Here is a 17,027-nt window from a genome sequence, read left to right on the forward strand (position 1 = left end):
TCCACTTGTTTTTGTTGTTTTGCCACAATATGATCTTAAGTGACCTTGTGTTATAATGGGAAGCTTGAGGGAAGAGAACACACATTCACAGGTAGGTTTTGTGATTTATGAGGACTACCGATTGGCATAATGTATTTTTTACTGTAAAATGACTTGCCCTATGACCATGTTTAGTATGTTTTTATCTTTTAAATTACAAGGAACAAGGAATGTCCTTATAAACCACCTCAACTCTGTAATACCTCATAATTCGTCTTACCTGTGTCATCATTATACAAAATTGCGTCCTCATAAATTACATAAAATACACGTACACACAGCAGGTAAACGATTCCAGCTGAATTAGTTTGAGGTCAATCAAACACAATGTTAGCATTAGCTACAGCATGTGAAGAAAGAAAGCCCAGGAGCTGGTTTGATATAGCATTAGCTGTGTTGAAAAAGAAATTCCAAGGGTTAAGATAGTAAGACAATGCTAATGTTAGCATTTACGCATATTAACCCAACTACATGTAAACCAATATTTACACAGTCAACCCAAGAGTTGCTAATTATAAACAGTATAAACTAGCATCCACTGCAAACACTGTTTAGTATTAGTTGTTTGTAGAAAGAAATCAGAGGCTGAGGTACCTTACATAAACACAAGGTTAACATTAGCTGTGTGGAAGCAACCCCAAGATATGGGAATGTTTATAACTAGCATTAGCTGCAAACGCAATGTTAACATCAGCTGTGTGGTCGAAGGAAAACCAAAAAGCTGAGAGGATTTAAGGAAGATTTTAGCATTAGCTGTGCAGAATGAAAACCCAGAAGCTAAAGTGATTTTGTGGACAATATGTTAGCATTAGCGGTTGTTAAAAGAAACCCCAAGAACTAAGGTGATTTATAACAATGCTAAAATTAGGATCACATGTTAACTAATCCAAGAGCTGATGCAAAGTAGAACTAGCATTAGCTGCAAACACAATGTTAGCATTCGTTAGTTGTTTGTAGAAAGAAATCCCAGGAGGTGATATCTTACATAAGCACAACTTTAGCTGAAAGAAACCCCAAGATATGGGAATGTTTATAACTTGGCTGCATGTTAAAATCGACTGTGTGGTGAAGGAAAACCAAAAAGCGGATTTATTGGTTGATATAGTGGATTTTAGCATTAGCCATGTGGAGAATGAAGACCCAGCAGCTGAAGTGATCCCACCTGGTCAAGCTTATTTTCCAGCCTGACCAGCTAAGACCAGGCTGGAAATAGCCAAACCCCTTGTTTTTTTTCAGCAGGGATTTTTTGGACAATATTATCATTAGATGTTGTTAAACAAATCCCAAGAGCTAAAGTGCTTTATGACAATGTTAGCAATAATGACAAATACTATATTAGCATGAGCTGTGTGGAAAAAGAAAAAAAAAAGCTGAAGTGATGTCTTGGATGTTAGCATTAGCTGTGTGTAAAAAGAAAATCCAAGAGCTAAGGTGAGTTTTTTGACAATGCTAACAATAGCATTTGAAATGTTAGCTAACCCAAGAGGTGATACAAAGTTCTAGCATTAGCTGCAAACACAATCCCTGCTGAAAAAAAACAACTTAAACCAGCCTAGGCTGGTTGGGGGGTTTAAGCTGGTCGACCAGGCTGGTTTTAGAGGGGTTTTGGCCATTTCCAGCCTGGTCTTAGCTGGTCAGGCTGGGAGATGACCAGCTAAAACCAGCTTGACCAGCCTAGCCAGGCTGGGAGCTCAGCCAAAACCTGCTATGTCCAGCTTAAACCAGCCTGGAAATGGCCAAAACCTCTCTAAAACCAGCCTGGTCGAACAGCTAAAACCAGCCAACCAGCCTAGGCAGGTTAAAGCTGGATTTTTCAGCAGGGATATGTTAGCATAGAAATCTCAGGCACTGTATAAACACAATGTTAGCAGTGTGAAAAAAGAAACCCCAATATATGGCAATGTTTATAACTAACATTAGCTGCAAACACAATGCTAACATCAGCTGTGTGGTGAAGGAAAACCAAAAAGCTGAGGGGATTTATAGGATGAATTTAGCATTAGCTATGTGAAAAATGAAAACCAAGAAGCTGAAGCGATTTATTGGACAATATATGTTAGCATTAGCTGTTGTTAAAAGAAATCCCAAGGGGTAAGGGGATTTATGATAAGGTTAGCATCAACTACAAACTATGTTAGCTGGAGCTGTGTGTATAAAGCTGAAGTGATGTCTTGGACAATGTTAGCATTAGCTGCGTGTATAAAGAAAACCCAAGAGCTGAGGTGATTTCTAGAGTAGTGCATTTTTAATCGTTGTGCTTGGAGGAAACAGGACAATTTCTCTGAACCTCGTCCGACAACTATAATACAGTTAAACATCAGAGGTCAACTATAATCTCTTCTGTACATATGAACAATACTGACTTGAAAAGAATACTTGATTATCCTAAGTGTTCAATACAGGAGACAAACGAAAAGGTTTAAATGCGCGCCGCTTCCAATTAGTCGGGCTTCACGACGTAAGTAACCGAGCACGCGTGGGAGAAATTGAAAATACTAATAATTATGGCTTAACGGACAAAAATGAAATATCCTGTGTTCGCGATGGCGGTACTTATTGCCACATTAAGTTCATTTGGAAACAAGTGAAAAAATATGAACCCAAATTTAATATTACAAACGATATATACAGTTCTCATTTTCCCTTCAAAATTCCTCCAATGTACAAGCACAAAAATCACACGCTCACGCGCACACACACACACTCACACACTATAATCTATACAACATTTAAGTTCCCGGTTCTTATTTACACATATTTGGTAAAACCCTGATTTCGACAGTTTTTAAAACTCACCTTTCACTTATTTAAACGTAATACACAGTTGATTGAAAATACTAAAGAGCAAAAAGACCACTAGCTCTTACTTTGATCCAAAACATTTGACCTAAAAGGCAAATTGTAAAGTGTTCAAGCAGTCTTTCTCTTATTTTCTTTTTTCTTAAACAGCTGAATATATTAAAACTATGGTCCCAAAGTACACAATGTAATATAGTGTAACAATTATGGACAACATGTACAAATACTAAAATGCTGCCAGTAACCTAACTTCACAAAACTGAGGGGGAGGACAGGCTGAGGGCACAGGGAGGGCAGTGGGCGGAGTCTATCCGTGGGTACTGTAGTTTTCATTAGAGTTGGGGTCCAGGAACCAGATGTGGTCTTGTGAGAGGTTGTTTGTGTTGTTGTTGGACGGGGGCTGCCTTGTTCTGCTGCTGCTGGTGGAGGCTCTGCTGTGAGTCTGAAGGGAAGAGCTGCTGCTGATCATCTGCTGAGATCCTCTGCTGCTCGGGACAGGTAGATGGGACCTGGGCCTCATCACTCGCCGAGGAGAAGTGTGAACACTGTCAGTCTTTTCAAAGCAATGAACAAAAAACATTTTAAAAGAAAGAAAAGTCGAGTGTATAGTAGTTTATATTGTATATGCGCTCTGTTCTAAAATGAATAAGTGAGCTAGGCCTCCTTTAAAGCTTAAGTAAGAGGAACACTCCATTTGTGGAATTTCCCAGAGTTAAACATTTGAGTTACTTGGTGTGCTAAAAGTGATGGGATGGAGCCATAGGTTGATATGGATTGGCACTATACTCTCATTTTGGCGTAAAAATCAAGAAACTTTGCTGCCGTAGCATGGCTGCAGCAGGAGCAATGATATTACGCAACACTGTTACTTTGTTACCTAGCTAGAGACTATTTTCAGGAGCCACATAATATCATTGTGCCTGCTGGAGCCATAATACAGCAACAAAGTTTCTTGATTATTAAGCCAGACAGAGAGTATAGTTCTGAGCCATACCAATCTAGAAAATAGCAACTTTTATTTTATGTTGGATTTACATACATGATGTAACTGGAGAAGAGTCACATTTTAAATGGGAAAATTATATTTTTAAAAAATGTATAGATTAAATAATAATTTACATTTATAGAAATGTTATAACGTAATTCTAAAAAGTTATTTCTCTTTCACAAACTTAATTTACAACATTAAAACTTAATTTTCTTTACAGGAAATGATACAGATACAAAAACAGTTTAGAGTAATAATGCTTAGAAACTAAAAAATAAATGGGTAAAAAAGGAATTAACATTTTGGCTGGATTTTTCATTTTAAATGGTTGCTAACATTGTGATTTAAATATGCTGACTATTTACAACAGTGGTTCTCAAACTGTGGTACGTGTACCACTAGTGGTACGCGGGCTTCCTTCTAGTGGTAAGCGGATGAATCAAATATGTCATATGTACATGCAACATATATTTAAGTAAATTATCAAAAAAGATTAATATATGAATATGATGACATAAAGCCTATATTTATGAGGTCTAGGCAACATTTCCAGGTGCTGATAAACCAGGATTTTTTTTCTTTATTTTACTTTTTAAGAACAGTAAGTTACCATTTTTAGTTTTTAAAACCACATTTAAATTTAAATGTCTTAATAATAGGAACTAATATGCATACACTTTAGCTGCTTTACTGGACCTAATACGCTACTGTATTTCAATACTGCTCATTATGGTGGCACTTGCAAAGACAACTTATTTCTAAGGTGGTACTTGATGAAAAATGTTTGAGAACCACTGATTTACAATAAAATGACAATTTGTACTTTTGAGTACAACATCTGAGACTTAAGCTTGCGTTCACACTACGAGCGGCTCGCATCAGCAAAGCGACAAGTGACCGCTAATTTCAACAAGAGGGAGTGACTTCAGGCGACCTCTGTCCACGTTAGTGACAACAACCGTTGGCGACAAAAGCTCCTTTCACACATAAAAACCTTTGTATGTGTGAACAGGCCCTTTTTGAAAATACTGGTAAATTAATTCTAGCAATTTTCCAGAGAGAGAAGTTGTAACATTACTGGTAATTTGCTGGAATGCTGCACTGATTGAACGCAGAAGGAAAATTGCCGGAAAGAGCGTGTTCATGTTTAGAAAGCGCTGACATGAGACGTCTACTCTAGCCAATCAGAACATTCAGGCACATTCACATCTGCGCTGTTTATGAAAATAAAAGCCTTTGAATATTTTTCCAGATCCATTTAGCTGCTAGATTTTAGTCAGATAATGTTTCAGTGTTCCTTAATGCCAACGGTGTTAAAACATTATCAATAAAATACTTATGATAAGCCTGCTTCAGTTGCTTGATGCGTGTGCACGTGAAGCAGCCGGTGAGTCGCACATATTATGTACATCTTGACATGCGAAAGTATTCCTCCATATGTTTTCATCGAAGTTGTTCACAATACTTATCCATCCACAAAATCTGTAATGTAGTCAAATGTTTAAAAATACAAGCGCAGTCGTTTAGAGGCCATTTCTGATTAATGATGTCAGAATTCACTGGTATTTTGGAATAGATGTGTGAACGGTCTTTTCCAGAAAAATGCCATAACGTCCGTGCCTGTGTGAACAGTGCATTTTTTAATTTACCGGTAAAGTCAGCCCGGAAATTTTCCGTACATTTACTGGTATCACTGTGTAAAAGTGGTTTATGTGGGCGTATAAAGCGACGCGACAAAGTTAAGGATCCTTCAACTTTATGCAAATAAAGAGCGACTTTCTTGAGCGACAGCCAATATGAGCATCAGTAGAGCTCACATGATCCTCTCTCAGCTCGTGCAGAAGCTGCTTGTACTTGGTTCTGTAGACCTACACAGACCTGTTTGCAGCAGATAAACAGCCACAATGACAGAGAACACACTTTATTCTCAATAATCTTTAGGCATTTTATGTACTAATTCCATTTATATTTAGTGTTTTCTCAGAACAATGTTTACCTTCAGCAGCACGTAAACTTGTTCGCTCTCTGTAAATATAACCATAAACTTTACCTAAGCAACCTCAAGGTGGGAACACCCACAATGCTTTCAATCGCCACCCAGAGCGATAGGCAGCTATGAAGTCTAGTGTGAATGAGGCATCAGTGCTTCATATGCTGTACGTATATGACATGATTTGCTTGTTTCAATTGTCTGATTAGAGGAACTTCTTTGTGGAAATCATGGGTAATATATGTTTTCCATCAGGAATTCTACTTTTAACCTTAAAGTTAATATTTTTTGTTAAAAATAAATCTTTCAATTAAGAAAAAGGACAGATTTAACTGTGCACAATATGTAAAGCGTTCTAAATATTAAACTTAGGCTTCTGTCCATAGAAGGGTCTCTCAGTAGGCTTGGGAACAGATTTATATTGTGTTTGAGGGAAGTCTTGCCTGCTGTGCTGGAGGACGTGTGTTATCCACAGCTCTGTCTGCTGTATGCGAGTGTGTTTGGGGCTGGTTGACCTCGCCATCAGTCCCCTGAGGAGAAGCCGAACTCGAGTGTGGAAGCATGATGAAGTCCTCTTTGAACAGAGCAATCTGTAACAGGTAAAAACAGAGGAAATGAACACAAATGAACACAACTTGTCAATTCCCAGAAACCCCAAGGCCACGTGTTTAACTGCGCCAGACTGTTTGTGCCAGCTTGAACGGACAGTCTGTGAGAGAAGCACATACTGTTTTGTAATTTACAGAGACAAGAGGATAGGAATAGTAACAAACTGTGTTATTGTGTTACTGTGTTATTCTGCATATTGTGAGGAAATGTGAGTGGTGCTGGTACATGCAAAAGCCACAATGCTCTTACTGTTACATTAGTAGCAAGGTAGCAATGTAGCTTCTCAATCTGTTGCTATGCAATTGCTTTAAAGTGAAGGTTTTGTTCAGCTTTTATCTTTGTCATAACATAATACAATATTATATATTCATTCATTTTCTTTTCGGCTCAGTCCCTTTATTAATCTGGGGTCGCCACAGCGGAATGAACCGCCAACTTATCTTAATGCAATAACAACAATAGAAAATATCAAAATGTCTATAAATGTCTATCAGAAAATATCAAAATGTCAAATAAAGGAACAAATAGATAAACTAGATATTTTACCTTCTTTACACACCTTGAACCGCCATTTTGTTTACATGCTTACATTTTCCTATATTGAATGGCAGAATGTGACTAAATAAAACCTCTCAATTATCATCCTTCTCAAAAAGTTGCCACAATCAAACAAGTGTGTATTACCTTGCTTATGTCTGGCTCTGATTTGCTAGAGCACATGCTCTGGAGTTCTCGAATGAGATCCGTCTCATCATCAGAGCAGAGAGACAAACCACTGTAGAAACACATAAACATACATACAATTACATCTGACATCTCCATCTGCAGATACATATTCACACATCCACTGACTAACACTGCCACCTGCTGGCACAGCACACTCATGCACGCGAGCACACACACGCACAGAGGAAACTAACCTCGCATGATTGCCGTTTGTCATCGACTGAGTGCTAGAATTGGCTAGAGATCCTATTATGAGAATAAATAAATGAAAACAGATTATTCAGACAATTTAATATAAAAAAAACATGTCAAAAGCAGCTTTTTACTGTAGCTAAAAAACAGCGTCACCTTCTCTAAAAGAGCAGCTGGAGCTCCTCCCAGAGGCGGGGCTTCCTTTTTTTCGTGGACTGGTATTGGCTCGTCTCCAAGCACCTTTTCTTCCACCTTTCCTATAGGCGGAGCCAATAGCGGAAAGAGGAAAGCATCCTCCCTGGAGCTCTGGCAAGAGCCTGTCTATCTCTAACCACACAAACAGAAAGAAAAATCCAATAATCAACGCATATTTTAAGAGATTGTTCACCCAAATATGAAAATGTACTATTTATAGACTAAAGTAAATCACTGAGGGGGCTCACTCTTAGACTCAAAATGAGCTATATGCACATGGACTTTTAATTTTCTATTAGCCAGCGCGACAGCTTCCTGTGTTACAGTTTAACTGTTTCTCAATTCCAAGAACGCAAAGAACGAACTTGCGTTCTTGTAGAGGCTGGTCATGCCAGGTCACCTCGGAAGAACGGACTCGGGAAACCGCGAGGACAGAGAACGCGTCCTGTGAGAAATGAGATGTTCTTCCCGATAGTCGTTTTTAATGGAAAATTACTTAAACATTACAGCATTCACACAACGATTTATTGTTTTTCCCTTTTATATATATATATATTATGCATAAAGACTTGACAAATATATGTACTTTGCACAATACTAATAAAACAGATTTTAATACGAATTTCAGCAAATAAACACTCTTGATGTGTTTATGCTTTTATTAATATTTTCAAAGTAATATTTATATTCACCGTTTCATTTAGGGCAGGGGTTTTCAAAGTGTGAGGCGCGCCTCCCCAGGGGGGCGCCAGAGCATGTCAGGGGAGGCGCGGGAAAAAATATTATATAATAAAAATATAATTATTAAGTTTAATTATTATATGTATTTTTTATAATTTTTAAACGTTTTAATTAGACAAAGCTAAAAAAATAATACATCAAAAATAAGAAAACCTTTTTTACCCAGAAGGCCATAGCTGTGAATTCGCTTCTGTTTGGCAAGCCCGCCAATACAGGTAAATGCCTGCTAATCATGCTGCTAATACAATGGATCGGTTTCTGAGACCCCCCGATTCAAAGCCTTCAAGTTCAGGGCTTAAACCCAAAAGAGGATGATATGATAGTCAGTATTTGAGTTTAGGATTTACGTGGACAGGACCAGCTGATGAACCACGACCGTTATGTGTGGTTTGTCAAGATATTTTGGCTAATGACAGCATAAGACTCGCTAAACTTCGGCGACACCTTGAAACCAAGCATGATGAGGTAGCAGAAAAACCTCCAGAATTTTTGTGTGTGTGTGTGTGTGTGTGCGTGTTTGGGAGGAGGGGGGCGCCAATGGATAAGTTGTGTCAAAAGGGAGGCCCACTGTCTTAGACTTTGAAAAACCCTGATTTAGGGGAAACTCCTGAAATAAATGAGCTATATCTCTGAACTTTAATAATAGGGCTACATAAAATGCTGCGCTTTCCACCTCCAGTCGCAATGACTTCTGCATCCATGCATCCTCGATATCAAGAACACATCCGGGAAGTTTCACGCATCCTCTGTACTTGCGGTCTTGAGTACTAGAACTGAACTTTGGCAGTTGATGACAACGTTACATGAGAAAATGCGAACGCAATGTTGTTGTCTTTAGAATTGTCCTAATTTATTCCACTCCACATAACTCGAATATGTGTGCTGAAACTTTTTACTATACAAGTCAAAATCCCATTGATGACAGTCAAATTATAATTGTTTTTTAAGATTAATTTTGGTTTTATACTGTTCTGCCACACAGTTATTAAAATCAGTAATTTTTACAATGACACTGGCAACAAGTATTAAGAATATTTATTTGGCATTGGCATGTTTTGTTGCTGTAAAAAGTGACAAATCTGCAAACGTGATATGCTTACATCTGGAAAGGGACACCATTTAAAACGATCACCAGTTAAACTGTAACACCGGTCTTTCCTTTACAAAATCGCAAAGTTTAAGATCTGTTTTCTTTAAAAAATAAGTGATCTCCACCGCCTGATAGATATACGATATAAAGTGGGTCTCAAAATATACAAGAATTACTGCATTGAAATCCATTTCTCCCCGCCATGCTTTTAAAATAAGATAATTTATTTTACCTCAGTCATTTGAATGGAGTTTCTGCGCTAGCCTGCTGGTACTGATGGCACTTACGCCTACACGGTCTATCATCTTGTTTTACACTCGAACAACTAAATGAATGCTTAAGTTGATTGAATTGAATGCATTTGAATTACTTTACGATGTCGATGCTGTAATAGAAACCATATAAAATTTAAAATAGTTGCAGAAACCTTTCACCAGAAGTTTACCATTGGTTGAAAAACACTAGCTGTGCATATATCCCATTACTGATCTTAAAGGCTTCCTCTACAGTGTTGAGCTGCCCCAGGATGTTCAATAACAGTAAACCACAGCTCGGCTATCTCAAACCATTTTTACTCCTAAATAAAGAGCCTTGCTGTGAGTACACTGGGGCAGAATGTAGCTATTTCAATACTAAGCTACTTTTCTCTAACACCAACCTTTAGCTATCAAAGGGACAGTTCACGCAAAAATGAAAATTTGCACCTGTTTGAATGTCTCTCTTCTGACATGAACAAAAGACAATATTTTGAAGAATGATGGAAACTGGTATCCATGCAGTTTCACAGTATTTTTGTTCTTCCTATTAATTTTGATCCGTGTTGGCATGGGTTTCCACCACAGCGCAATGACATGCTACACAGGAGGTGAATTGGTCCAGAAAGTCAAATTGTCCGTAGTGTATGTGTGACTGGAAGTGTATAGGTGTTTTCAAGTGATGGGTTGCAGCTGGAAGGGCATCCACTGCATGAAACGTGCTGGATAAGTTGGCGGTTTATTCCGCTGTGGTGACCCCGGATTAATGAAGGGACTAAGCCAAAAAGAAAATTAATAAATTAATTTTGATCGGCTACCAATTTCCAACATTCTTCAAAATATCCTCTATTGTTCTTTGCAGAAGAACAAAACTAAGGGCTCGTTTACACAAGGATGTTTCAATTTTTATGTTTTGCCTGTTTGTGTATATGACAAAGTCGTTTATGGGATGATTTGGAATTTGGTTTCAAAGTGGAAGTTTTTAAAAACGGCACCATGTAAACATCCAAAAACAATGACTTCATGCTTGTGTATATTACTGTAGGTATTTAGAGGAGTGTAGATTAGGGGGAGTGCGAACAAAGCCGAAACATAGGCTGAGTATGTGGTAGTGTTGTTGCACAAGTGTTTACTGATGCTTCAGCGTGGTGATTTACTTTACATTACAACCAAAACGTTCGAGGTTACTAAAGTAACCCTTCGTTCCCCAAGGAGGGGAACGGAAGCACTATAAGTGGATTTGATGTTCTAAATCCACGTATGGGAGATTCGGTTCAGAAGCTACTCGTCTGAAAGAGTATTGAACGGGCCAATGAAAGCAATGAATTGGCAGCGTAAGCCTAAGCAGGTGTGCTGCATCGCCAATTAAGCATATAAGCACACCTGGCGCCAGCAGACGCTATCCTTTTTAAGCTGAAGAGACTTTTAACAGCTAAGGGACAGTCATTATGGCGACGGAGTATAGTGCTTCCATTTCCCTCCTCGGGGAACGAAGGGTTACTTTAGTAACCTCGTACGTTCCCCTTTCGGGGGGAACTCCAGCACTATAAGTGGATTTGATGTTCTAAATCCACGTATGGGAGCTCATAATGACTGTACCTTACCAACACCCTCCATGAGAGGGCAGTCAGGCAAGCGTGACGCACCCAAATCATGGGAGGCGCGGTCCTCCAACGTGCCCTTGGCCATAACTTATCCCCACTTTAAAAGAAGCTTTACGGAATAGGTTTTTTTTTTTGGGAGTCGCTAGCGCCTAGATAATTCTAGAAATATACGACAGTACGTTGGGAAGCGTGCCATCCCAGTAGGGAGGACGCTGCGGAGACCATCCGCACCCAATAGGGAGACAAAATGGAATTACATATGGACTAACCCTGAGAAGGGGGAGTGCGCATAAGAAGGTGGTTAGCGGATAGTGAAGGCACGGGTCCACCCAGGGGGGGGAACTTAACTGTGGCGGAAAAAGCATATGGGGATCACCAGCGGGGATCGGCCATAGCAGGCACCTGTACCCAAAAACGCGGGCTGACCAGCGGGCAGACCTAACGTAGTGGGCCAGCGAGTGACTCCTCTGCTGAGTCAGTGCTGGGGGCCTCGGAGGAATCTGCAGGGCTCACCGAATGGGGAACTTTACTGACAGACAGGAGGGTGCACATCTCTCCGTGTTAGGGAAAAAAGGACAACCACCGAGTTGTTTCCTCAATCACCAAAGGTCCCTAACACCCTTGAGGAAACAGGCTCCACTCGCAGATTGGAAAACCTTGCAAATGTGTTGGGTGTCGCCCAGCCCGCAGCTCTGCAAATGTCTGTTAAAGAAGCGCCGCGCACACACGCCCAAGAGGATGCAACACTCCGAGTGGAGTGCGCACGCACTCCCGGGGGACGCGGCTGACCTCTGCTCAAATAAGCACATGAAATGGCCTCCACAATCCAGTGGGAATCGTTGTTTAGACACGGCACTTCCCTGCTGCCGTCCACCAAAACAGAAAAAGAGCTGCTCAGAAGATCTAAGTACTGAGTACGGTCCACATAAACGCGCAGGGCGCGAACTGGGCAAAGTAAAGAAAGAGCTGGGTTTGCCTCCTCCGGGGGCAGCGCTTGCAGGGTTACTACCTGATCTCTAAGGGGAGTGGTAGGAACTTTGGGCACATAACCCGGGTGGGGTCTCAGGATAACGTGAGAAAATCCGGCCCGAATTCCAGGCACGAGCCACTGACCGAAATGCCTCCTGGTCCCCGACCCTCTTAATGGAGGCCAACGCGACCAGCACAGCTGTCTTCAGGGACAGAAATCTTAGGATATTGAATTGAGTGGCTCGAAGGGATCAATCGCAGGCTCGTGAGAACGAGGGAGAGATCCCAAGAGGGCGTGAGAGGGGGTCGAGTTGGATTAATTCGCCTAGCGCCTCTGAGGAACCGGATGATGAGGTTATGCTTTCCCATGGTGCCGCCAGCCACCGCGTCATGGTGAGCGTAGATGGCGGCAACGTAAACCTTGAGAGTGGAGGGCGACAGCCTGCTATCCAGCTTCTCTTGAAGGAAAGAGAGCACAACACTGATCTGGCAAGATCGGGGGTCTTCTCTGCAAGAGACACACCATTCAGTGAATAGACTCCACTTCAGGGCGTAGGCACGCCTCGTGGAGGGGGATCTAGCCTGAGTAATGGTATCAACCACCGCGGGCGGCAGGTTACCTAAGTCTTCCTCGCGTCTATGGACCACACGTGGAGGTTCCAGAGACTGGGGCGAGGGTGCCAGATGGTGCCTTGTCTCTGAGGAAGTAGGTCCTCTCTCAAAGGGGTCTGCCATGGGAGGGCCGTCGCGAGGAGGGAGAGCTCTGAAATCCAGGTCCGGTTGGGCCAGAGGGGCGCAACTAACAGAACCTGCTCCTCGTCCTCCCTGACCTTGCACAGTAACTGCGCGATCAGGCTCACTGGGGGAAACGCATACTTGCGTATGCCCCGAGGCCAGCTGTGGGCCAGTGTATCCGTGCCGAGAGAGCCCTCGGTCAGGGAATAAAACAACTGGCAATGAGCGTTCTCGGGGGAAGCAAACAGATCGATCTGGGCCTCCCCGAATCGCGCCCATATCAGCAGGACAGACTTGGGGTGGAGTCTCCATTCTCCAGAATGAATCTGCTGCCGTGAGAGCACATCGGCTGGACGGTTGAGCATACCTGGGATGTGAATGGCACGCAGCGACTTCAGCTGCGGGTGACTCCAGAGGAGCAGACGGCGGGCGAGCTGAGACATGCGGCGAGAGCGCATACCCCCCAAGCGGTTGATAAACGCTGCCGCTGCCGTACTGTCCGTCCTGACCAGCACGCGTTGCTGCTCCAGCACCGGAGAAAAACGGCGGAGAGCAAGGAACTCTGCCAACAGCTCTAGGCGATTGATATGCCAACGCAGCTGGGCACCTACCCACAGGCCCGCAGCTGCATGCCCGCAACACACGGCTCCCCAGCCTGTGCTGGAAGCATCTGTTGAGACAACAACATGACTGGACGCCTGTCCCAGAGGCACACTGGCCTGCAGAAACGAGGGGTCGTTCCAGGGGCTGAGGGTGCGGCGACACAGCGCAGTAACAGAGACTCGGTGTGTGCCCGCATGCCATGCGCGTCTTGGAACTCGATCTTGAAGCCAGTGCTGAAGTGGTCTCATATGGAGCAGTCCGAGCGGCGTGACAGCCGCAGCGGAAGCCATATGCCCCAAGAGCCTCTGAAAATATTTCAGGGGGACCACTATTTTGCTGTCGAGCTCCCTCAGACAGTTCAGCAGCAGGCGAGCGTACTCTCCGGAGAAGCGCGCTACCATGGTGACCGAGTCCAGCTCCATTCCGAGAAAAGAGATCCTCTGCACCGGGGCGAGTTTGCTCTTTTCCCAGTTGACCTGCAACCCCAATCGGCGAAGATGCCGGAGCACCTCGTCTCTGTGCGCAGTCAATTGCTCCCGAGAGTGGGCTAAAATCAGCCAATCGTCGAGATAATTGAGTACGCGGATGCCCGCGAGCCGAAGGGGCGCTAGGGCACCCTCCGCGAGTTTGGTGAAGACCCGCGGAGACAGAGAGAGCCCGAAGGGGAGGACCTTGTACCGCCACTGAAGAAACTGACGGTGGCGTGGAAGAATGGAGACATGAAAATACGCGTCCTTCAGGTCTATGGCTGCAAACCAATCCTGAGGGCGGACGCATCTGAGGATGCGCTTCTGCTTAAGCATTCTGAACGACAGCTTGTGAAGGCTGCGGTTCAAAACGCTCAGATCTAGGATTGGCCGTGACCCACCGCTCTTTTTGGGTACGATGAAGTACGGGCTGTAAAACCCGCTCTCCATCTCGGCTGGAGGTACCGGCTCGATTGCACCCTTCGCCACGAGGGTGGACAGGGGATTGACCCTGGTGAAATACCCGCCCGTGAACTTGGGAGGCCGTTTCGAGAACTGAAGTTCGAAGCCGAGTCTGATCGTGCGTATGAGCCACCGCGAGGGGCTGGCCCGTGCTAACCAGGCAGGCAGAGCCCTCGCTAATGACGTCATCGCAGCAATCGCTGACGTACCCGCAGAGGGGCAGCGCGGAGCGGGTGTGCTGATCCGGGGAGCGCGAGGGTCCCACAGAAGAGCTGGAGGAGAGCGATTCGCTCTGGCTTCGCACCCTGACTCCGGAAAAGGGGCTTGGGGGCTGGGAGAAGGGAGACCGTCCGCCCAGCACCCGTGAGCCACTGGCGGAACATGTAGACCCTGCGAGCTGAGAGGCGGCCTGTCCCAGACTGGCAGGGCTTGCAGTGCTCGTGAGCCACTGGCGGAGCGACTGGGGGAGCTGCCACTGGGGGAGCTGCCTGCTTCCGAGGTGCTCGACGCGCTGGCTTCGCCAGAGGCGTGTGCGGGGGCGGTGCAGCTCTCGTAGGCGGGCGCCTTCGGCGAGGAGCAGGTATGGATGGCACGGCGGGCGGAGCGGGCTTACGGATCCGCCGATAAGACATCACCCATCAGACTGCTCTCTCACTGCCTCGAATTCCTGGGTGAATTCGCAGACAGTGTCGCCGACCAGCTTGGGATATGGGCGAGTCAAGAAAGCGGACTTTGTCGACTTCGCACATACCAGCCAAGTTTTAGTCAGGGGTGGCGCCCCTGGATCACAAGTGTGGACATCGTCCTCCCCAAAGCACGCGCAGCGGACTCAGTAGTCCGAAGAGCTTAGTCGGCTGCGGTGCGAAGCTCATAAGCCTGGGTTGGACCCACCCTGTGCAGCTCGGCCAGCGCCTGGTAGCGCTGGTAGGTGGCTATCGCTTGCAAGGCAGAAGCAGCCTGGTCCGTAGCTTTGCAAGCTCTGACTCCGAGGAGCAGAAACTTACAGGCTTTGGATGGGAGACGAGGCGGACCCCACCAAGAAGAGGCGCCGCGCGGATTAACCGCCATCGCGCACTCAACCTGAGGAATCGCCACATACCCCCTGGCAGCTCCACCACCAAGAGTGGTGAGGGTGGAGGGACACGCAGCACGAGCAGAAAAAAAGTGCTCTTTAAGTCGCCCCTCTAGTCGGTCCGGCCGCGGAGCTGGGGGATAAACCATCTCCAACCCACGGCCGAAGCAGCCCGGGAAAGCACGGCACACATGTCTGTTTCAGTATCCGTTTTGACAGCGCTCACCTGCCCGAAGGGGGCGAGCGGGTCCGGATCATCGTCGGACAATGAAAGCCAAGGGAGAAAACCCAGCTCGACCATCTGCCGCTGCGTGGACTCGCTCTGGACTGGGAGACACTCGTTCGCTCGATGTGGCTGTAGACAGCAAGAGGAACCCTCATGAAGCTCGATCAGAAAAGTCTCTGAAGCGAAAAGGATAGCGTCTGCTGGCGCCAGGTGTGCTTATATGCTCAGTTAATTGGCGATGCAGCACACCTGCGCAGGCTTACGCTGCCAATTCATTGCTTTCATTGGCCCGTTCAATACTCTTTCAGATGAGTAGCTTCTAAACCGAATCTCCCAAACGTGGATTTAGAACATCAAATCCACTTATAGTGCTGAAGTTCCCCCCGAAGGGGAACTGGAGGCACATCTTGCACACAGCAAATAGTACACCATCAAGAACCAATGGCACGTCGTCACTTCCCTACAGGTACTGTTTACTAACAAGCTGACAGTGCCAAATACTGGCCTGGCATATGCAATACAGTGTTTTCGCAGAAATGTAAACAGTTTATTACACTAGTGGTGGGCAAAGCGAGGCTTTATGAAGCACTGAAACAGTCGAAGCAAATGTGTCAAAGCATCAAAACGTTTAGAAACCCGTCTCTACAGTGACACTTAGTGGTCATTTTTTATGTATTGCTCTGAAACAGTGAAGCAAATTGAGGTATTAAACCCCATATTGTAGAGTTGAGGTTTCAAGTGATTTAGTGAAGTGGTGAGAGTTCCTGACTAGCATGCAGAAATAATGGGTTTGAATCCAGGGTGATGCAGCTATAAATGTGAGTTTTTATTGACTCTCATAACATGTTGTGTTTTAACATTGGTCTGACATCCAAATAAACACTTAGTGAATAAATATGTCTTGTTTTGGTCATAAAAAGTAACATTATTAAAATACATCAAATCACAACAAGAGTATTTGTATAATTGGTCGAACTCGGGCCATTTGGGGTACAGTTACTCTGTGCCCACGCACGATCCACTAGCCTACACGAGATTATTTTGCGAGTTATTTACCCTGTTAGTCAAACGCTGATTCGCCGGGTCTCGAAATGCTCCTCAAATGACATATGACATATGATTAAATCACACTGAACTGAGCTAAACCGAACTGTACTTAAACACTAAAAACTGAACTACACTGTTCCAGTTACTATGACCATTTATGTGAAGCTGCTTTGACACAATCTACATTGTAAAAGCGCTATACAAATAAAGCTGAATTGA

The 17,027-nt window shown here is 44.1% G+C and overlaps 1 protein-coding gene across 11 annotated transcripts in view; it reads right to left on the reverse strand.

Moving 5' to 3' along the window:
• Positions 1–2,265: 2,265 nt before the first annotated feature.
• cttnbp2 (cortactin binding protein 2) overlaps positions 2,266–17,027 on the reverse strand; it is a 95,590-nt gene continuing 80,828 nt past the window's right edge. For 5 of the 11 annotated variants that reach the window (XM_087293143.1, XM_087293140.1, XM_087293144.1 and 2 more), the window contains 5 exons: positions 7,500–7,670; positions 7,346–7,397; positions 7,110–7,200; positions 6,260–6,406; positions 2,266–3,391 (listed from right to left, as the gene is read on the reverse strand). In XM_087293143.1, coding sequence (XP_087149269.1) covers positions 3,146–3,391; positions 6,260–6,406; positions 7,110–7,200; positions 7,346–7,397; positions 7,500–7,670 — 707 coding nt within the window. In that variant the 3' untranslated portion in view covers positions 2,266–3,145. Of the gene's footprint in view, positions 3,887–5,386; positions 6,407–7,109; positions 7,201–7,345; positions 7,398–7,499; positions 7,671–17,027 lie in introns of those variants that run through there. The other 6 variants (XR_015514941.1, XR_015514936.1, XR_015514938.1 and 3 more) reach the window with 2 other exon arrangements.

The sequence above is a fragment of the Danio rerio genome, chromosome 18 (genome assembly GCF_052040795.2).
Source record: "Danio rerio strain M-AB ecotype USA chromosome 18, GRCz13ab, whole genome shotgun sequence".
NCBI lineage: Eukaryota > Metazoa > Chordata > Actinopteri > Cypriniformes > Danionidae > Danio > Danio rerio.